The sequence below is a fragment of the Tachysurus fulvidraco genome, chromosome 11 (assembly GCF_022655615.1).
Source record: "Tachysurus fulvidraco isolate hzauxx_2018 chromosome 11, HZAU_PFXX_2.0, whole genome shotgun sequence".
NCBI classification, from domain to species: Eukaryota; Metazoa; Chordata; class Actinopteri; order Siluriformes; family Bagridae; genus Tachysurus; species Tachysurus fulvidraco.
The window spans coordinates 5,500,449-5,526,293 of record NC_062528.1 but is presented as its reverse complement, the minus strand read 5'-3'; the positions used below and the strand labels follow the sequence as shown (position 1 = coordinate 5,526,293).

The window sequence follows — 25,845 nt, the reverse complement described above, 5'->3', positions numbered from 1 at the left end:
TAATCCCTGGGGACAGATGGGCTTCCTTAAGACACCTCAAAAAGTACAGGCATTGTTGTGCCTTCTTAAACAAAGCTGAAGTGTTCTGGTGCCAGGACAGATCCTGAGATGTGAACTACCAAGAACTTAAAGCAGGAGACCCGCTCTACCTCAGCTCCATTGATGTAGGCTGTGGAATTTCAGTAAAAACATTGGTACATTTTAAGGTCTAATATAGAACACACAAAACATTTTGCAGTCGAAGCTCTGAAGAAATAGAAGTTCTGAAAGCATGACGATACATTTCAGAAATGAATGCCATGCAAATTACATAACATCTTAAAATAATGTATGGATCTATAATGTTATGGCTTTAACAGTCCTGATTATAAAGAGACCAGAGTTCAATATAGAACAGAATAGTAACATTGAAACCTATGCAGAAAATCTTTACTTGAATTTAAGAGCAGGCTTAAACTCTGACCTGGTTAACCATTAACCAAGGTTAATGTATTTTTTCCTATTATTAGCTCATAGATTATTACTCAATTTTATTACTTAAATTTGATTGAAATTTCATAATTCCTAAAATCCTGCAAGTACAGGTCAAGGGTTTCAGGTAACATACACGTCGAACATCTGCATGAATGCAGAGGTGTGATCTGAGTGGCTTTGATCGTGACATGCGTGATGGTTAATATCATTATTGTTCCTATTCCTATCTGATGCGTTGTAATTTTATACTGAGTGCAAAAAAATTATGAGATGATATTTTTTGGGTTTCATTTTATTTCTAGCATTTTCAAAGACTTTTTACATGTGTTTTACTTCAGTTCCTATCCACCTATTTAAAAAGCATAAACACACGGATATACTACAGTATATAAGGCAGTAAAGCAGATGAAGGATTTGTTGCATAATGATTATGTAAGAATATCTGACCCATCTAAGGCAAAGATATCTGTGATGTGTTTTCCTAAGAATCAGATACTAAACTACACCAATGAAATAGAAATAAAGTGATTATTACCAGTTATACACATATAAATCCGACCTTCATTATAAATGTCAAAAAAATAAGTATCAAACGTGTGCCATAATCTCGGGCCTAGCTCTTGAGGGCTTTATAAACTACGCAACAATGCTGCAATGATCAAAATACAATTTACCTTCAGCATACACTGACACAGCAATATTAAGTTACATTAATATACAACGAATTGCTTTGAGCACGGAGCTAAAACACTGTGCAAAACAGTGATACCACAATGTGAACATATCGTTCCACACATCCAAGAGACCTGATTGCAAAAATAAACAGGAAATGATCACAATGGAGCCAGGCAGGCTAATTAAAGCAGATTATGAGTAGTTGACACAGCCGCAGAAAACAAGATTTAAAAAAAAATTGTCTTAAAATAGGTTCAATGAGACCGACACATTCTCTATCTCCTTGCTGCAATTCAGGAGATAAAAGCAGATTGTTTTAGGACATCACGTGGTTCCTGAAATCTTTGGGTTAAAATCGCTGTAATTATTCCTCTGCCTAAGAAGCCTCAATCTAAGTGAAATAACAAAGAGCGGCTTTATTTCAGCTGTTACGAATCATCCAGGACTAATAGCTGGATATCTGTCTGATTTATAGGATGGTTTTGGTTGTGATCTAATTATGCAAATGTTTAATTGTTTAAACAGTAGTGAACATGTTTGACCGGCCTTATCCAAACAGGCGCAGTATCACATACACCAAGGAACTGTTATGTTTATTTCTCTGCAATCTCTAAAATCAGAAACTTCCAGTTTACAGATTCGAACATTATTTTTGTCTTTTTGCTTTTCCAGGTACTCACCTTAGAAGGAATTCATACAGACTGAAATCTGAGCACTGAACATTTATTTCATTTGAACACACATGCAAAAAAACCATGCACAGTTTAATTTCAGTAAAAACGTTGGTACATTTTAAGATTAAGGTCTAATATAGAACACACAAAACATTTTGCCGTCGAAGCTCTGATGAAATAGAAGTTCTGAAAGCATGACGATACATTTCAGAAATGAATGCCATGCAAATTACATATCATCTTAAAATAATGTATGGATCTATAATGTTATGGCTTTAACAGTCCTGATTATAAAGAGACCAGAGCTCAATATAGAACAGAATAGTAACACACTAAGTCTGCCTTGTAACCTATGCAGAAAATCTTCACATGAATTTAAGAGCAGGCTTCAACTCTGAACTGTTTAATATTCTGTGGGGGAAAAAACATAAATAAAAGTAAAGTGATTGCCCCTAATGTATAATGTTTGTGTGTGGTTTTGGTTTTCAGTTTCATATAAACGAATCGACTAAAAAGAAATGACAGATTTCTTGGCTTCGTTGTCTGTAGTCAGCATCAGTTTATAAGAAAAATAAAACAACAAGGATATAACGGTTACTGCCGCTCACAACACAACTGAGCGTGGCACATATACACAATACACATCAACAAATTCTAACAGAAGAAATGGACAGGAACTTTCACAGTGACAGATTACATAAACCGTGTAGAAACATCTATGGATATATATACGATGTGACACGGGACGTTAATGCAAGACAAAAATGATATTAAAAAAACGAACAGCGGCAGCTCTGACGATCAGCCGCTACAGGCGAGGTCTTCAACCCTCGACTGCTCAGTGTTAGATCTGGAATGTTCTGTATTATGGATGGATTAAAAATGATCATTTATTCTGTCTAATGTAAATATAGTAGTGCTTCTGATAGGTCACATAGTTACCAGATTGACAAATGGGCATCCTGGGACTTGGACCTAGAATCAGACAAGTGATATTAGACTCTGCAATCCTTCATCATCCCTGATCACTGCATTTCCACACAGAGAAAACCTGTACACCCACAACCCATTTAGCCCCTGGACAATCCCCTTCCAAAGCTAATGATAAGGTATTTTCCAAAAACACTTCACAGTTAAATAATCATCAATATTCATTCACTAATAAAATGCACTAAAAACATTTTAAACGACAGAAGATGTATTCCACGTAGGAATATCGGAGACTGACTTTAATTATCCAGCTAACGATATATGAAGGAGGGAAGTATAAAGTAGTAGCACTTGATTGATTGCATCCAAGAGTACAGAAGTTATGCTTTAAAACAGTACTCTGTAGACTTTGTGGCAATTTTAGTATTTCCTGAATAACTGACCTCTAAAACATCAGCAGCTGCAATACAGGCAGATACATGTATAATAAAAATGACCTATGAAAAGAAAAAAAAAATAGATACTAAAATGACATACTTTATGACATGGGTTTACATGCATATAAAATACAATGCTACAATGAAAAACCTGTGTATCGTCTCAATACGTACTGTAGTGTACCGGATCAGTCACAAATAAATAGTAAGAACATATAAACATGAAGAGGAAATGAGGAGCAGCAGTACATGCAAATATTCTGGTCCTATAAAACAGTAAGGCACCAGAGGCATCGAAAATCAGTTCTGAACTTCATTATTTTAACGTTTTAAGTGTTCCGAAGGCATTCATAGTGAGTGCATAAATCATATTAAAAAGGAAGAGGTCTCGAACTCCGTCACGTCTCAGGCTTGAGTGTTGGTCATCTTCTGCAGCAGAGGGATCTGGAGAAAGAGGGAACGAGATCGAATTAATGTTGAAATTTTGGTATGTTATTATTAGTCATGAAATGTGGGATAAAAGGAACATTTTCAGCAAATACCTGAAAGTAAAAAAAAAAAAAAAAAGTCGCTATAAAAGATTCAATTAAAACAGCTGCTTGGGTCTGGGCCTCGTATCCATGAGCCAAGGGTCGTATGTTATTGTGCACTGTAATGATAGGTATCAGTGCTTGATGATGTAAGAGATTTGCTAAATTAGAACATGGCTTGACGTGACGTGACATACGGCTAAGTACGGTGACCTATACTCAGAATTCCTTCTCTGCATTTAACCCATCTAAAGTGCACACACAGCAGTGAACACACACACACCATGAACACACACAGCAGTGAACACACACACCCCGTGAACACACACCCGGAGCAGTGGGCAGCCATTTATGCTGCGGCACCTGGGGAGCGGTTGGAGGCAGGTTCGGTGCCTTGCTCAAGGGCACCTCAGTTGTGGTATTGCCGGCCCGAGACTCGAACCCACGACCTTAGGGTTAGGAGACAAACTCTCTAACCATTAGGCCAGGACTTCCCCCTAATCCTTGAGAAATCTTACACATACTGTACATCAGATGATGATATAATGTGTTATTACATCATGAAAATTTCAGCTCATTCACTAAAGTCATCAGTAATGAATTTGGCTCATTTGGCTAGTTAGGTGTGTGTCATTTATTCTGAAAAACTACTGCTTAAAAATAACTCAAAGATTTGTTAATGTTTGCTTGTTTGTTCATTCGAATATCAATCTATGTTCTGGGTAAAGGATTTATACCCGACATGGCACAGGAATACACGTCAGATAGGATTCGAACCCAGTGCAAGACATCGTTCACACCGGGGGATCATTTAGGAGTGTTGTCAATCAACATGTTTTCCTAAACCCACATGGACCCAGACAGAAACAAGTGAGACTCCATAGAGACACAAACGACACACGTTTACCTCACAGCTCTCATTGCAGCCTGTTTCTCACTGATCGTGCTGCGTCTTTATTCAGTTCCATTCGGTTTTATTCGTATTGCGCTTTTAACAACAGGCTCGATTGTATTAAAGCAGCTGTCCGGAAATATCCGAATGTCGTCAGAATAAAAATGATAAAGATTTAGATTTATTTCTAATGAGCAAGCCAGAGGCAACAGTGGTGAGGAAAAACTCCCTGAGACACATAGAAATGATGAAGAAACCTTGAGAGGAACCAGACTCAAAAGGAAACCCATCCTCATCTGGGTGACACCAGAGAGTGCAATTATAAATAATGTCCTCAAAACAACTGTATACAATCCATCAACTATATTTAACAGCTTTCTCTGAATGAGAGAAATCGTCGTCTATCACGGATTAGCACGGGTGTCTGGTTATATCTTCCAATCACGCGGTCCTACTAACATTAAAGGTGGGGTCTCCGTTGTTTGATGTTGACACATAAAATCACCAAAACAAACACGCCCCTAACCCAAATGGGTCCCAGCCCTGTATTTATAGCTCCGCCCACACATACGTACGTGACCCAGGCAACTAATGGTAAGAAATGTGTCTATTGTAGCTGAAGGGAAGAACAATACGATTGCAGATAAACAAACAAGCAAAAATGACAAACAAGCATAATCATGTAAAGGACAAAGGCATATATTAGTTCTGTGTAACAAAGCAAAACCAACGTTACTCACCTATCGAGAAGGAAAAAAGCGCCTCGGCGTCTTAAGTAAAGTCGGCCACATATTCACAGGTTGGAGTTTCCCGAGTCAATAACTCCTGAGCTAAACGCTGCACAAAACGCGGTTGTAGCTGCCTCTCTACATTACTACGATAGAAAAGAGGTGTTATTTGTGTAGTAACAGCGTTTAGCTCAGGAGTTATTGACTCGGGAAACTCCAATCTGTGAATATGTGGCCAACTTCCTGCTCCTTCAGTTCTCTCCAGCGCTGGAAAGCTGATCCTATATTAACACGTCCTACTTCTTGCCTTATCGTAAGCCTTTCTTCGCTTTCTTTCTTTGTTTTTATCCTCCATGTCAATGTTAAACCTGCTTTCTGCTAATGTCACACATGCGCACTGAACACTCTCTCTGCCCATATCGACACACCTTTCTGCTCACTGGCTACGTTCGTTTTGTTTTGTTTTTCGTCCCGACTCAGTTTTCTGAAGCAATTCTCAAACAACAGAGACCCCACCTTTAAGAGAGATCAAATTTTGTCTTGAATATAATATCAAGATACGCTACATGGCCAAAAGTATTGTGGACACCTAAATGGCAAGCGTTCCAGATTCTGCTGTATCATCATTTAAAGCATAAGTGCATCCGTTCTCACCTTGGACAGATCCACTCCTGTAAGTGCGTTGACGGTCACAGGTAGCTCGGCCAGTAGGCGATTCACTTCCCCTGTCACTTTGCTGCCGTCTCCACTTAGAATAACAATCTCACTGGTTTTGGCTAGAGGTGCAGCGACTTTGCCAGCAATCTGCATGCACACACGCACACACACACACGCACACACACACGCACGCACGCACGCACGCACGCACGCACGCACGCACACACGCACGCACACACGCACGCACACATGCACGCACACACACACACGCACGCAAGCACGCACGCACACGCACAGACACACACACACACGCGCACGCACGCACGCACAGACACACGCACAGACACACGCACAGACACACGCACACGCACAGACGCACAGACACACGCACACGCAGACACACGCACAGACACACGCACAGACACACGCACACGCACAGACGCACAGACACACGCACACGCAGACACACGCACACGCAGACACACGCACACGCACAGACACGCGCACACGCACAGACACGCACAGACACGCGCACACGCACAGACACGCGCACAGACACGCACAGACACGCGCACACGCACACGCACGCGCACAGACGCGCGCACACGCACGCGCACAGACGCGCGCACACGCACGCGCACAGACGCGCGCACGCGCACAGACGCGCGCACGCGCACAGACGCGCGCACGCACACAGACGCGCGCACACACAGACGCGCGCACACACAGACGCGCGCGCAGACACACGCGCAGACACACGCACAGACACACGCACAGACACACGCACAGACACACGCACAGACACACGCACAGACACACGCACAGACACACGCACACGCAGACACACGCACACGCAGACACACGCACACGCAGACACACGCACACGCAGACACACGCACACGCAGACACACGCACACGCAGACACACGCACACGCAGACACACGCACACGCAGACACACGCACACGCACAGACACACGCACACGCACACGCACAGACACACGCACACGCACAGACACACGCACACGCACAGACACACGCACACGCACAGACACACGCACACGCACACACACAGACACGCACACACACAGACACGCACACACACAGACACGCACACACACAGACACGCACACACACAGACACGCACACACACACACAGACACGCACACACACAGACACGCACACACACAGACACGCACACACACAGACACGCACACACACAGACACAGACGCACACACAGACACAGACGCACACACAGACACACACAGACGCACACACAGACACACACACACAATCAGCACATTATCACCAAAATTAGAATAAGAAGCATTTCAGACATTCAGCTCATTCTGAAAGTTTCTATTAAGTACTAAAGTCAGCTGGACAGCATGGACAATTTCATCCTACTTATCAGATATACACAAATCAGAGGATAAAGACTGAAAAAAAGCCAAATTCCAAAAACAGTCCCTTTACCTTTGGCAGTGCTTCTAAGACCAGAGCAGTTTGGGCTGCTTCTCCATACTGCTGGTAGGCTTCTGCCTTCAGTTTCATTTTCTCTGCCTCCGCTTTGCCCACCGCCTCGATAGATTTGGCCTCCGCCTCGCCAAGCTTCCGGATCTTCTCCGCCTCTGCATGTGCGATCAACACCTTCTTTATCCTTTAGCACAAAAGAAATGCTTCTTGGTCATTTCAAACATTATTGTAACTATACAGACGACAAAAACAATAAATTGCGTTAGAATCGAAAGAAGACGGCCAAGAAAAAACTCGCACGGATTTAAAAGTCAACTCACTTATGGCCCTCAGCCAGCTGTTGCATCTTGTAAGCCTCTGCCTCGGCAGGACGCTTGACCATAGCGATCAGCTCCTTCTCTGTCCTGTCGATCTCTTTCTCCTCGATGGTAATCTGCTTCTTCCTCTGCACCACCTCGATCTCGATCTCCTCCAGACGGATCTTCTGTTGCTCCTTCGCCGCCTGGAGCTCGTACGCCAGCTGAGCCTCTGCTTTCTGCTCAGCCCCAAAGAGAGATGGAGATTATGAGTTCAGGTATTTCACGTATGTACGCTGACCATATTTTTAAATTAAATTCAACTAAATTCTTTCATTCTTCTCAATTCTGATTTGTCATAATTTTTCTGTAACAGAAGCTCTAAGCTTGTGCAGGTTGGTGTGAGAAGGCTCCCCCTGGTGCCGAGCGCTGTGAGCCGAGCCCCTTGGAGAGCACTGCAGCCCACAGCTATACCGCACGTTATTCTGTTTGTTTATGTCCTCACGTGTGTTTGTTCTGATTCTGGTCTTGTCTCCTCCTGTGTCCGGTCACTGGTTGTTGCCTCTTATACATGGTTATTGCTTGCATTTGTATTGAGTACTGCCCTCTGATTAGCTTATTCACTTAAACCCTTGTGCACCTTTGTTCTGTGTGAAATATACACTCAGTTACGCTCAAATCTGACCAAACCAAAGCCTGTTGTTTGGTAAATGCTTTCCTGGTTTGTTTGGTTTCTACTGTTACCTGTCCTGTGCCTGCTTAACCATTCGGAGTTTGTTTGCTTGTTCTTTTGTTAAAATCATTCACCTGCACATGTATCCCCTCTAAGCCTTTATTCTGACACTGGACCAAACGTTGGGAAGGTAATTAATGCTTTCCTTCTAATTAGGGATGTACCGATACCACTTTTTCTCTTCCGATCCGATACCAGAGTTTGCCAGTCTTGGCCGTACCTTTAAAACTAAATAATGTATACAACTCGCTTAGTTATTAAGATTTATTTGTTTCTGGCAAAGAAATACAAAAATGCCCATTACTGGATGAAAAATGAAAACCCAAGAAACTTTAAAAAAGGGATTAATGCAGTAGCAAACAGTATTTTTAGTGGTATAACAATTTAAACTACATATACTGCAATTATTAAATTAAATTATGCAAAATGTATTAAACAGTAAAACTTGCACACAAATGAGCGATGTTTAACGCGCTGAGGTAAATGGAAAGGACGCCTGCTAAACTTGCCTGTCTGTCGCAGGCGGTTGTGCAACATATTACCCATAAAATGTATTATATTTATTTTCATTGATGCAATTTAATATACAATTTCAAGCAATAGTTAGTTAATTGACATTAACAACCACCACAGGCATGGGCAACGAAGTAAATAAAAAGTGGGCGTGTCCTGTCCCACCCACATACAATGGTCCCTACGCCCATGGATATCAGGAAGCAGGAACGTGGTCAATGCTGTAGGTAAAAAGCGGAATGGAGTTTAATTTATTAGGGAATTCCTCAAGCGGAATGGATTCGACTGGCGGCGCTCTGAAAATTGCGATACCCATGACCACGGGTATCAGATTTGGATCAATCACGCACCACCGATACCCAATCCACTCAAAGTGCTTGGATCGGCGACGATACCGATCCAAAATATCGGACCGTTACAATACACTTCATTATTATAAGAGAATCGTAGGACAAAGCTCCACTTTTTAAAATAGTGTGTTTACTGATATTTACCTTTTTTTTTCAGTATCATTTAAAATAATGATTTTTTTCATTTACTCGATAATTCCTTTTGTCTAACACTCATCTTTTCCTGCTATTAGGTTTATTACATAGTAGATTGCACTATTGTACCTGTTGTTGCAGGCATGTCAGATGTTCCTAGGCTAACTCCTGTTCTTGTATGTCATGTACCTTTGGTGTAAAAACAGCGAGGATTCATCCTGACCTTGGTGTTCACTTCCTGGTTAAACGATGCTTTCTGCAGCTCCAGCTCCCTCTTGGAATCGGCCATTTTGGTGTCGGCTAAGAACTTCACGTCCATCATTTCCCTCTTGCACTCGGCTTCCTGGGCAGGGTAAACCAAAGGGCGTGTTTGATGAAAGCCGTAACCGAACAGAGATAGAGTTCTGTGCTGGAGGTACTACAGGAGAAAAAAGCTCTTACTCTAATGCCGGCATCTCTTTCTGCCTCGGCTACACCGATGTCTGCGTCCCTCTGCACAGCAGCCGTCTGAGTTTTCCCCAGCGAGCTCAGGTAGTCCATCTTATCGTACACATCCTGCAGGAACACACAGGAGCTTACAATCGACTTGTGATGTGTAAAGGATGCAGATTTTCTCCATTCCCAAAAGATGAGCCAGGCCAGAATGTTTTTTGTTCGAGATCTAGATCAAATGCTTAGAAACGTTCTGTATGACCTAATGATCAATGTGGTCATGATGACAAATATGTCTTGATGACGCAGCACCGTTTCGACTTCAAGTGATGATTAAATTAGCATCTAAAGGAGACATGACTTTGAGCACGGCAATAATTCAAGCCATAATCAGGAAAAAAGAAAGAGAAGAAATATTTTTGGATACAGTGACATTTGATGCATTGCCAGATCTTCACTGCAGCTTCGGTTCTTACTTTGATGGTGAAGCTCAGGATCTCGATGCCCATTCGGCCCACGTCAGGTGCTGCGACCTCACGCACCAGCTGGGCAAATTTGTCTCTGTCCTGGTAGATTTGCTCGACTGTTAATGTGCCTGGAAATGATTACAAACAGCCAAGAGTTGATTTGTAACGCCTTCAAAAAAACAAGAGAATCAGAAAAAAATAGCAATAAATTTATATAAAATTTTATGTTAAACTTTTCACCTAAAATTGAGCGTAAATGCCCTTCCAGGGTTTGCAGGACCACACCCTTGATTTCCATAACAGATTTCCCCAAGAACTGCTCACAGGCAATGGCCAGCAGGTCATGGTCCGTCATAACCTTCACCTAATCAGTGTTAAATAGAGGGTAAATATTTATTTATACACGTGATGGGAATATAATCCACTGCCATCCAGGTGTGAATATTATATAAATGACCACACACTCTGCTCATTACATTCTCCATGTCAGCTTCTACATCCAATTTGATTCTTGGAATATTTTTTTCTGATGAGAAATTCTGCTGTGACTAAAAAAGACTTGTGTAATAAACAAAGCAAAACAATGTGTCTTTTCAACTGTATGAAACTAAACTGACACACGGTGCTATATTGTAAATAAAACTCAACTTTGTACAATACTGCAGACAGACAGACAGACAGACAAGACAGACAGACAGACGGGCAGGCAGGCAGGGAGGCAGACAAGCAGGCAGGGAGGCAGGCAGCCAGGCAACTAACCCGGCAGACAGGGAGGTAGGCAGACAGGCAACTAGCCCGGCAGACAGGGAGGCAGGCAAGGAGGCAGACTGGGAGGCAGACAGGGAGGCAGGCAGGGAGGCAACTAGCCCAGCAGACAGGGAGGCAGGCAGGGAGGCAGGCAGGAGAGGTAGGCAGACAGGGAGGCAGGCAGACAGGCAAGTAGCTCAGCGGACAGGGAGGCAGGCAGACAGGCAACTAGCTCAGCGGACAGGGAGGCAGGCAGACAGGCAACTAGCCCGGCAGACAGGGAGGCAGACAGGGAGGCAGACAGGGAATTGGACAGACAGGCAGGCAGGCAGACAGGCAACTATCCCGGCAGGCAGACAGGCAGACAGGGAGGCAGGCAGACAGGAAGACAGGGAATTGGACAGACAGGCAGGCAGGCAGACAGGCAACTAGCCCGGCAGGCAGACAGGCAGACAGGGAGGCAGGCAGACAGGAAGACAGGGAATTGGACAGACAGGCAGGCAGGCAGACAAGCAGGCAGGCAGACAGGCAACTAGCCCGGCAGACAGGGAGGCAGACAGGGAGGCAGGCAGGCAGACAGGGAGGCAACTAGTCCGGCAGACAGGGAGGCAGACAATGAGGCAGGCAGACAGGGAGGCAGGCAGGGAGGCAACTAGCTCGGCAGACAGGGAGGCAACTAGCTCAGCGGACAGGGAGGCAGGCAGGGAGGCAACTAGCCCGGCAGACAGGGAGGCAGACAGCCAATCAGACAGGCAGTCAATCAGACAGGCAAACAGACAGGCAGGCAGGCAGACAGACAGACAGACAGACAGGCAGACAGACAGACAGACAGGCAAACAGACAGGCAGGCAGGCAAACAGACAGGCAGGCAGGCAGACAGACAGACAGGCAAACAGACAGGCAGGCAGGCAGGCAGACAGACAGACAGGCAAACAGACAGGCAGGCAGGCAGGCAGGCAGACAGACAGACAGGCAAACAGACAGGCAGGCAGACAGACAGACAGGCAAACAGACAGGGAGGCAGGCAGACAGACAGACAGGCAAACAGACAGGGAGGCAGGCAGACAGACAGACAGGCAAACAGACAGGGAGGCAGGCAGACAGACAGACAGGCAAACAGACAGGGAGGCAGGCAGGGAGGCAGGCAGGCAGACAGGCAATTAGACCGGCAGACAGGGAGGCAGACAGGCAATTAGACAGGCAATTAGACCGGCAGACAGGGAGGCAGACAGGGAGGCAGACAGGGAATTAGACCGGCAGACAGGGAGGCAGACAGGCAATTAAACAGGATATTAGACAGGAAATTACTGTATACAGGCAGGCAGACATACCGATAGATTCACAATGGCTTTTCATATTTGAACTAGTTAACCCTGGCTTGACATTGTTCTTATTTAAATATTAACTTGTTATTTACCTATATATTTAACTATTACTGGGTAAATACAGTATTGTTATCTGCTTGAGTGAGAGAAAAAAAGCACTTATGTCATTCTGCACCCAAGCAGGTATTCTTATCTTTCACATCCAATCTTTTTGCACTTTTTAAGCATGAGGCACACGCTCTATAGACACTCTCTATCATCCCCATCATTTCACACCGTATACATATGAACATGGTCACATTTCTGCACAGCGGTACGTCATGTCACGGTCGATTACGTCTTTGTGTACCTGAGCCACTCCAGTGACCGTAATGGCCACTCCTTCTGCCGTCTCCACGCTTTCACACTTGGGTTGTAAAGTCATTATCTCGAGTGTAAGTCTGTGGGGGGAAACATCAATGTTAATCATAAAAGGACAGAGTCACTGGGTATTTAACGCAGGTACATGTTATATACGGCGTCCTGTGAAAGAACTGCATTTTTATTCTGCTTTACTACAGCACATGTAAGACATAAAATGGGTCATTCGTTTTGAAATTAAACATTGTAATCCGTGGCAACTTGCTGTGGGGCCATCCTTAAAAATATTTTGGTTTCGGTTTTGGTTTAAAGGGTCGGTAGGCAGGTCTATATATATATATATTTTTTTTCAAGTTTCAATTTAAAAAAAAAAGTACAATTTTGGTGATGGTGATTACATAGCTAGGACTTTAAACAAATTAGCATATCGTGATGTCCCTGACTGGGTCTTCAACCCGTGCCTTCGGGCGCCTCATTGCAAACCTCATTTTGATGCTGGGCACAGTTTTTCCAGAACTTTGTGCCAAGTTAAAGCGGTGTCGAGCTGTTTTAATGAATTTTTTTAGATGTATTACGGTGCCCGAACCCGTATGACTTTGAACGGTGACCGCGAACATCTTGTTTACTGCAGCCATCATTACCAAGCGTGAACCGTTGACTCTGACAGTGAATGAGAGAATGAGACGAAGCGAACGCACAGGCCATAGTATGACATCCGGTAACCAATAGTGTAAACATAGCTGACGTAGATATACTTTATTTTATTGCATTTGTATTAGTTGTTTACAAAAAACAAAAAAATAGAAGAGTAAACAAAAAAAAAGAGCAAACAAAAAAATGGTCGGACTTGAAGCAAAAAAATAAATAAAATTGAGTCGGTCCTAAATTGACAGGGTCGGTCGGGTTATGGCAAACAAGAATATTTTTAAGGATGGCCTTAGGAATAAAAGGAATAAAACATTTAGCATTTGCTTTTTATGACTCATAAAGGAACTTCAATGCTAAAAGTGATTATGCCTTATTTCTGCCCTCATCACACACATCACACCATAGTAGATTATTTTCCTATAACTGCATGACCACATGTCTTTTATTCGATTATTTATCTGTGTTTATTTGCTACAGTCGTTACACAAAATGGTACATAATTAAGAAAAAGCCAAATCTTGGTGGAACTGACGACACTCCTAAAGACGCTCTGATGATAAATATTTTGAAGCCACTGACATTTCACTGGTATGAACGGTAAAACATGTGGTGTGCCAGCGGTCTCTAATGACAGTGATAAATAAAACAAACAACATTTCTGATTAGATTTGATCTAGAATGTTCCAGTAATATAAATGTCATTTCCCTGCAAAATTTCCCTCAATTCATAGAGATGTAATTATAAGATTCTTTTTCTTATACATATAATGACTATAGCAGTATTAAGTAATATGGATTTTATTCAACAATAAGTATATATTTAATTACTAGCGGTAGATGTACATAAGGTTGCTATTACCTAGTGTCTTTAAAACCACCTGCCTAATGTCATTTTTGTCCCCTTGTCCCAGTATAACAGGTCCGACCCATCAAGGTATTGGAGTCCTTGTGGTATCTGGCACCAAGACCTTAGCAGAAGATGCTTTAAGTCCTGCAAGCCGAGAGGTGGCGCATCCGTGGATCGGACTTTTTTGGTCCGGAACATACCACAGATGTTTGGTCAGATTGAGATGTGAAGAATTTCACCTTGAACTCAACACCTTGAACTCAAAGTTGAGCTCATGTTCCTCAAACCGTTACTGAGCGGTTTCTGCAGCGTGGCAGGATGCATTACTTTCCTGAAAGAAGAACATTGGCGTTAGGGAATACTGTTGCCATGAAGAGGGGTACTTGGACTGCAACAATGTTTAGGTAGGTGTCCAAGAGCAACACAATGCTTCTGCCTTCTTCCCATAGAGAGAGAGAGAGAGAGAGAGAGAGAGAGAGAGAGAGAGAGAGAGAGAGAGAGAGAGAGAGAGAGAGAGAGAGAGAGAGATCTATCCCAAAGCAAATTCTAGCAGTGTCTATCTGATATTACTGTCTTGAATTCCGGTAGATTCATGTTAGGATCCAGACTGTCTTGCGTTAGCCGAGTTTCAGAGAAGAGTAGTATACTAGACTCTCTACAAGTCCTGTCACTCCTCACAAGGGCATCCAGCTCATCCAGTTAGTCTTATTGGTGAGACAATTCACATTTCCCATAACAATCAACAGAACAGAGGGCTTGTACTTCCACCCCTTAGCCATTAGCCTTGCTTTTACATTCTCTCTAGCTCTGCAGCATTGTTACTTCCACCTCAGCTCCTCAAACATAGGGTGAACAAATCCGGCTCTCCCCGTTGTCTAGAGAGAACAGTTTCTCTAGTGCGTCTTGGTTCCGTCTTGCCTTCAGGTAAGTGACCCACGTGCACCCGGATGTCACCGTGATATAAAAGTATCAGACCAGTTCTCCTTCCATGGTGCAGTTCTGCTCACATGTACAGGGCTCAGCATGGGCATTTTCACTAGTCTGAGAAGAGAACGGAGTGTTCGGACACCTTTCTATCATAAGAAAATGAATACAAACAATTATGTACGACGATCCCCTAATCTTTGTCCATATATACGAAGGTGTCTGAAGTAACACGTCGTGTCACCAAGTCACTGGCTAGAGGTTTGGCTTTGAGGTGTAGTGTTTTCTCTTGACACTACACAGTAGAGACATTATCCTGGAGTCTGGTGAGCATCTTTATTATTTCCTGATATGCTGAACTGGATGTAATAAGCGGGAGGTTTGTACGTCAGCTTTACGCTGCGCCTTTTGCTTGATTCCGCCGAGTGTTTCCACAGATCTCGTTCAGAACGGATCATGTTTCCACTGAACGCTCTAATTAACTTCCTTGTAAATGCCAGCGTGTGTGTGGTTTAGTGGATGTTGGGCTTCAGGAGGAGTAGCACATGATAGAGTTACAGCAGTGAGCTGCATCACGGCACAATGACGCACGTTTACCCAATACAACATTTTGTTTCAAATCGACATCATTTTGTTCTTTCTCGGGTTGAAAGATGGGGGGTGGGGGTCACTGGTGACTTCCAGCCTACGTAACCCGCCCATAACCCGTAACAGCAGCTTTAAAGAGACAAATATTAACCTTCTATTAACCATAAACCATCAGTTGATCCTAAGAGCATTATGATTTGCAGGTCTGTTTGGTCTGACTGTGTGTTATTTCTTTATAACAACAAAGAAAAGACAAAGAAAAGTTCATATAAATGCACCTGTGTCTAAAAAGCTCAGGTCTACAGTTGCTACACAGGGACTTACAAGTAGAGGTCTTCACGGGTCCATTTAGATCCGAAAACCCAAGGTCCGACCCAAGACCTGAGCGGGTTCAAGTCTAAAAGTTTCACGTGTGCCTCGGACGCGGGTCGGGTCTAATAATAGCGGCATCGGGTCTCGGGTAATTTAAAATGAATGTGTTTTTACCGAACGGACCCGAGAAGACCTGAACTAATGTAACTCATGTGTGTGCATCGACTCGAGTCCTTTTCCAACCTCTCCTCTGTTTGCCAAGACCGCCTGCAAAATTGTGTTGCTGGCAGTAAGCTAAATTTCGTCGAAACAGACCTGTCAAACAATTTTCGGGTCTAATTTTTCTGGTTTGTCTCGGGTCGGCACGTCGGGTTCGGGTAAAAAGTGATTCAGGTCACTTCGGGTCAGGTAGATTTCTTTAGATGCGAGAAGACCTCTACTTACAAGGAACTTAATTCAGCTAGATGGGCTCACCTTGGGTGGCGACAGAAATGCAGCTGTGTGTGTAATCCGGTAAGGCTTGAGGTTCTGTGTGTGTTTTTACATCAACACGGAATGGTGTAAGAACTCTGTGCTTGTTTCGTTACTGCTCATCGTTAGTGCAGTTTGTGACTGTTCGATGCAGGCCATTTTATTTACCACAGGAATTCAGGAGTTTACATTCCCTCCAGTGCTAATACTAAAGAGACTCTATGTGAACTCTATGGGGTTATTTGCATGCCATTGCCACCACCATTCATTTAGCCTTCACCCAACAAGACAATAAACTTACTTACGTACGAATGCTGTTCATAGACTTCAGTTCAGCATTCAACACGATCATCGTCTCAGCACCTGATTGGGAAGCTGAGCCTGCTGGGACTAAACACCTTCCTCTGCAACTGGATCCTGAACTTCCCGACTGGGAGACCTCAGTCAGTCCGGATCAGGAACAGCATCTCCAGCACCACCACACTGAACACTGGGGCCCCTCAGGGCTGCGTGCTCAGCCCACTGCTGTTCACCTTGCTGACTCACGACTGTGCAGCAATGCACAGATCGAATCATATCATCAAGTTTGCCAGTAACGCGACTGTGGTAGGTCTTATCGGCAAGAACCACGGGTCAGCATACAGAGAAGAGGTGCAACTGCTATGTGTCTCTGAATGTTGATAAAACTAAAAAGAGATGGTTGTTGACTTTCAGAGAGCACAGAGCATCTGGCAGAGAACTTCACCTGGTCACTCAACACCGGCTCCATCACCAAGAGAGCCCAGCAGCATCTCTACTTCACACGCAGGCTGAGGGAAGCCCATCTCCCTCCCCCATTATGACCATTGAGAGCATTCTGAGCAGCTGCATCACTGTCTGGTTTGGGAACTGCACCATCTCGGATCGTAAGACCCTGCAGCGGACAGCTGAGAAGATCATCGGAGTCTCTTTTCCCTCTAATACAGACAATTACATCATTACACACATTGTGGATGACCCCACACACCCATCACACACACTGTTCTCCCTCCTGCCATCTGGAAAAAGGCACTGAAGCATTCTCTATAACTGAACTGAACTGTACCGAGCACAACACACACACAATACTGTAATCCACACACTTCCAATATACATCCAAACTGTATTTTTTTTTATTCCTATATTTTTGGCACATGTACTATAGAATAATACAGCATGTACGCTGCTTTTGTGTATTGTCTTGTAGTGTTTTGCATTGTTTGCACTGTATTTTGTCTCACCCTCTTTACACCATGTTGCACAGATGCACTTTATGCTCGGACTAACTTGAGTCGTTAGCTCTGTCTTTGTTCCACGTAGCACCACGATCCTTAAAAAAACCTTGTTTCATTTTGCTATGTACTGCGTCAGCTATATATGGTTGAAATGACAATAAAAGCTTCTTGACTCGAAAAGCTTCTGGACTTGAGATGCTCAATATTAAAAAGAGTAAAAAAAAAAACAGATTAACGAGAGTTATCGTTTAATAAAATAACACCGATAATCGTTGATGTTTCTTTGTTAGGACACAATTCATTAACATTTGTGGAAAGAGTCTGTGGTGTCATCACTTTGTAACAGTTTCTGTGATTGCAGGAAAGTCTTCAGGAACAGAGGAGTTTATTGCTTTCCTGGAAATGAAAATGAGATCATACTACATACCATGTTAGTGGGTGTGTTTATTTGTGACTCATTACAGACCTAATTAATTATTGAATGGAAGGAAGAAAGCCTTTATCATCATCATACATTATAGCACAGTGGATACTTCACATATCCCAACTGAGGAGGTTGGGGTCGGGGCGCACCTGTGATACAGCGGCCCTGGAGCATGAAAGGTTGAAATGGCTCAAGGGCCCGACAGTGGCAGCTTGGAAGTACTGGGCTTGAACCTTGATCCTCCGATCAACAACCCAGAGCCTTAACCTCTTGAGCCACCACTACCCCCATTAAGACTACATGCTGCTGGATGATTAGATTTGAGACTTACGCTTGTGCATCTGACAGGAACCACCACGCCCAGGCCCATCCTCCCACCACGTACGTCTTCTGGTCCGAGCCACAACAGCCACCTAGAAAACACCGGCCAGAAGCTTCAGTCAGATTTACTGAGAGAACTTCCCCTTTTGTGTGGAACATCCTTAAAAAAAATAAAAGTCTGATTTATTTACACTATGCATGTTTGTGCCTCTCAAAATAAATCTGTTATGGATTAATGATTAAATGTTTTTATTGCAGGATCAATTCATACAGTTCATTTTATGTTAAAATTATTTATTTATAAACACGCATATTTTTCTGAAGAGGATGTGAATCGGCTCTTTCAGAGACAGAAGACAAGGAAAGCTCCCGGCCCAGACGGGTCTCCCACCCCTGTCTCAAAGCATGTGGCTCCTATCTTCACCTATATCTTCAACAGATCTCTGGAGCTGTGTGAAGTCCCCTCCTGCTTTAAACTCTCCACAATGGTCCCCAAGAAATCCTCCATCACTGGACTGAATGACTACAGGTCTGTATATCTGACATCTGTTGTCATGAAGACCTTTGAACAGCTGGTATTGGCCCACCTAAAGTCTGAAACAGAACAGATGCTGGATCCCCTACAGTTTGCCTACCGTGCAAACAGATCAGTGGACAACGCAGTCAACTTTGGACTGCACTACATTCTGCAACACCTGGACTGCCCAGGGACATACGCCCGGATTCTCTTTGTTGACTTTAGTTCGGCTTTTAATACAATAATCCCGGAAATTCTCCTCTCCAAACTCCTAAGGCTCACTATACCCCCGTGCATCTGTCAATGGATCACCAGCTTCCTGACAGACAGGAAACAACAGGTGAGACTGGTAGGTGTCACCTCCAGCATTCGGACAATCAGCACTGGCGATCCACAGGGATGTGTCCTCTCCCCACTTCTATTCTCCCTCTACACTAATGACTGCACTTCAAGTGACTAAACTGTTAAACTCCTGAAGTTTGCAGATGATACTACGCTCATCGGTCTCATCCAAGATGGCGATGAATCTGCATACCGACAGGAGGTGAAGCGGGTGGTGCTATGGTGCAGTCAGAACAGTCTGGAGCTAAACACCCTCAAAACTGTGGAGATGATAGTGGACTTTAGGAAAGACCCCACAACACTACTCCCCCTCACAATATCAAACAGCCCTGTGTCATCTGTGGAGACCTTCAAGTTTCTGTGCACTACCATTTCCCAAGACCTGAAATGGGAGTGCAACATAAACTATATCATCAAAAAGGCCCAGCAGAGGATGTACTTTCTACGTCAATTAAGGAAGTATGGTCTGCCACAGGAGCTGTTGATGCTGTTTCTACACTGCAATCATTGAATCTGTCCTATGCACATCCATCACCATCTGGTTTGGTGCAGCAACAAAACAGGACAGAAACAGACTGCAACGCACAATAAAAACAGCAGAAAATAATAATTGGTGCCCCCCTGCCCACTCTCCAGGACTTGTACCACACAAGAACCAGAAACCGGGCAGGAAAAATCACTACTGACCCTTCACACCCTGGACACAACCTTTTTCAGCTCCTCCCTTCTGGCAGGTGCTACAGAACTTTGCTTACTAAAACTGCCAGACACAGGAACAGTTTCTTTCCCCAAGCCCCTTATCGCCCTGATCAACAACTCACCATAATTACATTCACTGCTTCTTATCATAAGTACTGCATTATCAGTCATTGTCAGTCATCACATCATCTGTATTTTACACACTACTGCTGCTATATATTGTACAAAAAGCATAATATTGCACTCCCACACTTTATGTACATATATGAACGTTCATATTCTATATTCATATTTTATATATGTTATTCATTCTATATTAATATTTTATATTCCTTCTGTCTATATTGTATCTCATCGTCTGCATTGTTAGTATTGTGTTATTTATGTCTGTAATTTTGAGAGTCACAAACTGCTGGAACCAAATTCCTTGTGTGTGTCGACACACTTGGCCGATAAATCTGATTCTGATTCTGCATGCGATCTGAAATGATTTTTCCTTCTAATTACGCAATTACTGCTTGCTAAAGATAATAATAAATTAATATCATACCAAATAATTTTTTTATCTATAAAATTCAGAATGACTAACTGGACAGTATTTTTTTTTAAATCTTCTGCTCTCATTTCCTTTTCTCTAAAAGGTTGTTTTCCCTTATTTTAGTCTTATTAAAGGAATCTGACTAAAATATTACAAATATAATTGCTATGGATGTTCTTGTCTTTTCAGCGATGCATGTATCTCGTTGAGCTGAAAACCTTGAAATTCACATACTGTAATTTTTGAAGGTGATAAGATCAGTACAGTGATTTTAAAAACAAATAAACTTTACATTGGAAACACGAACAAATAAATCCAACCCTGTTTCTATTCCAATGCGGTTTGACATCCCAGCTTCAAGGACTTGTAGTAAATTATGGCAGGGATTTGGTGTAATGTGTTGTGGCTTCGTGCGTGCGTGCGTGCGTGCGTGTGTGTGTGTGTATTTATTTATTCATTCCTGCATTCATTCATTCAAACCATAGATGCTAATAACTACTTTCGTGTGTATATTTCTAGCTTTGTGATCATTTTCATTCACAGTACATGTCAGTGATAAGACTTACAAATTATTTTCTAGATCTTTAATTAAACGTTTAACAGGGTTTTGATTCAGAAACACTGAGGGGTTGAACAGCTAACAACAACATGTATCTCCTCCCATCTAAACACGAAAACATCCTGTTATAAATACACACATTGACAAACGCGTATTCAATCATTTAGTTATTAGATTCTGTGAGATTTCTATTTAGCTAGCTTAGCTTGGAGTGTCGAGACGGTTAGCTTAGCTTAGCTTTGCTTGCTACTTAAAAATCTCACAGAATCGAATAAATAAACGAATGAATACGCGTTTGTAAATTTGTATTCTGATAAATATTTGTCTATTTATTTATTAGATTCTGTGAGGATTTTAAGTAGCTAATTAGTTTTGAGTGTCAAGACGCTTAGCTTAGCTTAGCTTAGCATTGCTCGCTAGTTGACAGCAGGGATGTAACGGCTAGCACTCTAGCTAACATACCTGATACAACGAGGGCTTCATTCGGTCCTACAGTCAAGCAGCTGCCCATAATCGCATGTGTTAAAAGCAATAAACACTGCAGATAAATCAAGTGACAGATCAAGATTATGTAATTGTCTCTATTTTTATCGGCACGATAACAGATTAAATAATTTAGTGGAGTTAAAATCCTTCCAACTGCACGCACCCCGCCCTGATATGGAAATGTTTACGTTCACAGATTAAATCATAAACACGTTTGGCCACGCCTACTGTATCAGTTCAGTGACAACTGACCACGCCCATTTCCGGTGATAAAAAGATGGTCCATACCATCTCTAGCCATTTTTTTTTAAAGGATGAACACACACACACACACACACACACACACACACACACACACACACACACACACACACACACACACACACACACACACACACACACACACACACACACACACACATACATACATACATACACACACACACACATATATATATATACAGTACAGACCAAAAGTTTGGACACACCTTCCAAAAGTTTGGACACACCACCTTTTCAACAGGACAGTGACCCCAAACACACCTCCAGGCTGTGTAAGGGCTATCTGACCATGAAGGAGAGTGATGGGGTGCTGCACCAGATGACCTGGCCTCCACAGTCACCGGACCTGAACCCAATCGAGATGGTTTGGGGTGAGCTGGACCGCAGAGTGAAGGCAAAAGGGCCAACAAGTGCTAAGCATCTCTGGGAACTCCTTCAAGACTGTTGGAAGACCATTTCAGGTGACGACCTCTTAAAGCTCATCAAGAGAATGCCAAGAGTGTGCAAAGCAGTAATCAAAGCAAAAGGTGGCTACTTTGAAGAACCTAGAATATGACATTTTCAGCTGTTTATTATGTATGTACATATATAATTCCACATGTGTTAATTTATAGTTTTGATGCCTTCAGTGTGAATCTACAATTTTTATAGTCATGAAAATAAAGAAAACTCTTTGAATGAGAAGGTGTGTCCAAACTTTTGGTCTCATATATATGAATACATATATATGAATTACACAGGGTCTGTTAACAGAACATGAGAATCCCAAAGATTTATCCAGAACATTCTCTTTCCTTTTTCATACAGATGTATAATTCGCTCACACGGTCACTCACTAACTTTTATTAACTGCTTTGTGCTTGTCTGTGTCGTGGTGGATCCACGTGGTGGATCTATGCCAAGTTCCAGGCATGGGGCAGGAATACACACTGAAACGCTATAGATTGTTCTATGATATTACTCAGATTTGACAAGTATATCAGAAAATATTATATATATTACATAATGGTGCAGGGGTTCACATCCTATTCTCAAGCTTCCAGGCTCTAGGGCTTGATTCTGAACTCAAGTTTCTGTCTCCTCTGAGGTTTTCTCATACTTCCAAAAAAACTTGCCAATAACTGATTGGCTAAACTGGGTGTGAATGAGTGTAGGAATTTGTGTGCATGGTGTCGCATTCAGTGTGTATTCCTGCCTCATGCCTGGAACTTGGCAAAGGTTCTGGATCCACCACGACACAGACAAGCACAAAGCAGTTAATAAAAGTTAGTGAGTGACCGTGTGAGCGAATTATACATCTGTATGAAAAAGGAAAGAGAATGTTCAGAATTAATCTTTAAGATTCTCATGTTCTGTTAACAGACCCTGTGTAATTTACCATCCTTAAAAAAAACATGGATAGAGATGGTATGGTCTTCATTCTCAAAATGAGATCCAAGACCTCTAGCAAGGTGTCAGTGGTTTTAATATATCTTGGAAAACATTTTATAAAGGTGAAGATGAGTAAGTTGGTTAGATAGGTAACCAGTTGACTGGTCATTAGGAAAAGTGCTGGTAATTTTATTTTTATTCCTTTTTAAATGGTTTTGAATGTGGGTTGAAAAGTTAAATAATTAAAGGCCCTAGTGCAGTGATGTCCGTTCTTACATACAATCAACCGGTGTGGGTGCAGGTTGTGGTTCCTGTCTAGAAGAAGCCACACCTCATTCCTCATTCCTCATTAATCAGTTGATCTTAGCTGTCAGTAGACCCAGGGGTGACTTCTGCTTGTCACTGTGTTTTGTTCTATTGTCTGGCTGCATGTTAAAGTTGCTCCCTATCAGATTGGATGGATTTCTTTGTAAATTTGCGGACAGAAAATTTCTATCGAGTTCTGAATTGATTCTGCTGCTATTGTCATGAGATACATCAATAAATATTAGTGAGCCATGCAAGCCCCGGTCATGACACTACCACCACCCTGCTTTATAGATTAGATTTTTAGATTAGATTCAACTTTATTGTCATTACACATGTACAAGTACAAGGCAACAAAATGCAGTTTAGGTCTAACCAGAGTGCAATAGCAGCAAGTGCAGGATATACAGTTTGTACATGATTTAATTGAGTTAAATAATGATGAATATATTATAATAACTATGAATATAATATACAGATGAATATATGTACTATGAATATAATATGCAGATGGCTATTAGTATAAACTGAAATTTACAGAATGGCATGTGCTATAACAGTGATAACAGTGTATGAAGGATATTGACAGTATGATCAGCGAGGGGCAGAGTTCAATAAAGAAACGGCTCTAGGAAAAAGCTGAGGTACCTGAAAGGCCTGAAACGAGGGCAGAAGTGAAAACAGTCTATGGGCGGGATGAGAGGAGTCCTTAAGAATGCTGCGAGCTCGACGCAGACAGCGTTTCTTCTGAATGTCCTCCATGGGTGGAAGTGGAGTCCCTGTGATGCGCTGGGCAGTTTTCACCAAACGCTGCAATGCCCTGCGCTCTGCAACAGAGCAGCTCCCATACCAGACTGTGACACAGCTGGTCAGGATGCTTTCTATTGCACAGCGGTAGAAGTTCACCAGGATATCCGAGGAAAGCTTATTTTTCTTTAGTGTACTCAGGAAAAAGAGGCGCTGGTGAGCCTTCTTGACCAGGTTGGAGATGTTGGTAGTCCACGACAGGTCCACCGAGATGTGGATCCCCAGGAACTTGAAACTGGAAACGCGCTTATAGACGAGCTCATATTGTTTAGATGATGGACTTTCTATCACTTTGGTAGAAGTTCATTGTGTTTCCAGAACTTTTGTGGATCATATCTGCATTTCTTTGTGAAATCACATCTTGATGTAAATACCCGGAAATGTAAAAACTGAAATTCTCATATCCTCATAGTCATCTTTTGATCTTAAACTCTTCAGTGTATAGAAAAAATCAAGACCATCCTGACCAATACTATCGGAGTGGAACATAAAAGCTTTTGTACTCTGACATCTAATTTTCTTTTGGAATCCTGTATTGGAATAATTTTCTTTTGGAATCCTGTATATCTTTTGGAATCCTGTACCTTTGATCTTATTTACATAGAATGAGCAATTCTACTCTAATTTTTAAGATTTTTAATACATCCTAAGTGTCTGAAGGAGCGATACGGACGGTCTTTTCTCCCTGCTGCTATTAGACTTAAAACCAAACCTGCTCCCAGTGAACCAGTCACCATAATTACACACCGGATTACTGTTTAACTGCAATAATAACAACAACAAAGTATTCAAACAACTTGTGTGCAATAAATTTTGAAAAACGTGCAATATTACCTGTGTGCAATACGTCTTTTAGCGTAACTACTTACTCGTGGTCTCTTTTCTTCTTTGTATTTATACATATTTTTGTGTATATACTGTATATTATATATATATTACATATATATTAAATATATATTTGCATTTCTTTCTCTTTGCTGCTGTAACAGAAATTTCCCGATTGTCGGACGAATAAAGGTATATCTTATCGTATCTTATCTTATCTTATCTTATCTTATCTTATCTTATCTTATCTTAAAATCTCAATGTTTGAGGTTTAGGTTTTAAACCGGTGGGGAAAAAACCCAATAGGGCGGTGGTTGCTGAGGTGGTTAAGACTCTGAGTTGTTGATTGGAGGAACAGGGTTTGAGCCCCAGCTCTGCCAAGCTGACACTGTTGGGTCCCTAAGCAAGGCCCTTAACTCACACCGCTCCAGGGGAGCCGTATCACGGCCGACCCTACGCTCTGACCCTGACCTCTAAAGTTGAGATACACGAAGA

At 42.5% G+C, this 25,845-nt stretch overlaps 1 protein-coding gene across 4 annotated transcripts; it reads right to left on the bottom strand.

Annotated features, from left to right (window-relative positions):
* Nucleotides 1–1,856: 1,856 nt before the first annotated feature.
* Nucleotides 1,857–21,970, bottom strand: flot2b (flotillin 2b). 4 transcript variants are annotated; one of them, XR_003439120.2, is made up of 12 exons: nt 21,736–21,970; nt 18,629–18,710; nt 12,820–12,910; nt 10,639–10,762; nt 10,408–10,526; nt 9,941–10,054; nt 9,723–9,842; nt 7,793–8,007; nt 7,473–7,656; nt 5,995–6,144; nt 2,766–3,634; nt 1,857–2,683 (listed from the first exon to the last, which is right to left on the bottom strand). XR_003439120.2 is itself a non-coding variant. In XM_027136891.2 (11 exons), exons 1-11 carry the CDS (start codon nt 21,782–21,784, stop codon nt 3,596–3,598), a joined length of 1,287 nt encoding a protein of 428 aa, XP_026992692.1. In that variant the 5' UTR covers nt 21,785–21,970; the 3' UTR covers nt 1,857–3,595. The 4 variants fall into 4 exon arrangements, 3 of the variants coding, with proteins under 3 accessions (XP_026992692.1, XP_026992709.1, XP_026992718.1); XM_027136891.2 differs by having other exon boundaries at nt 1,857–3,634; XM_027136908.2 differs by lacking the exon at nt 21,736–21,970 and adding an exon at nt 14,338–14,656 and having other exon boundaries at nt 1,857–3,634.
* Between the last annotated feature and the right edge of the window lie 3,875 nt (nt 21,971–25,845).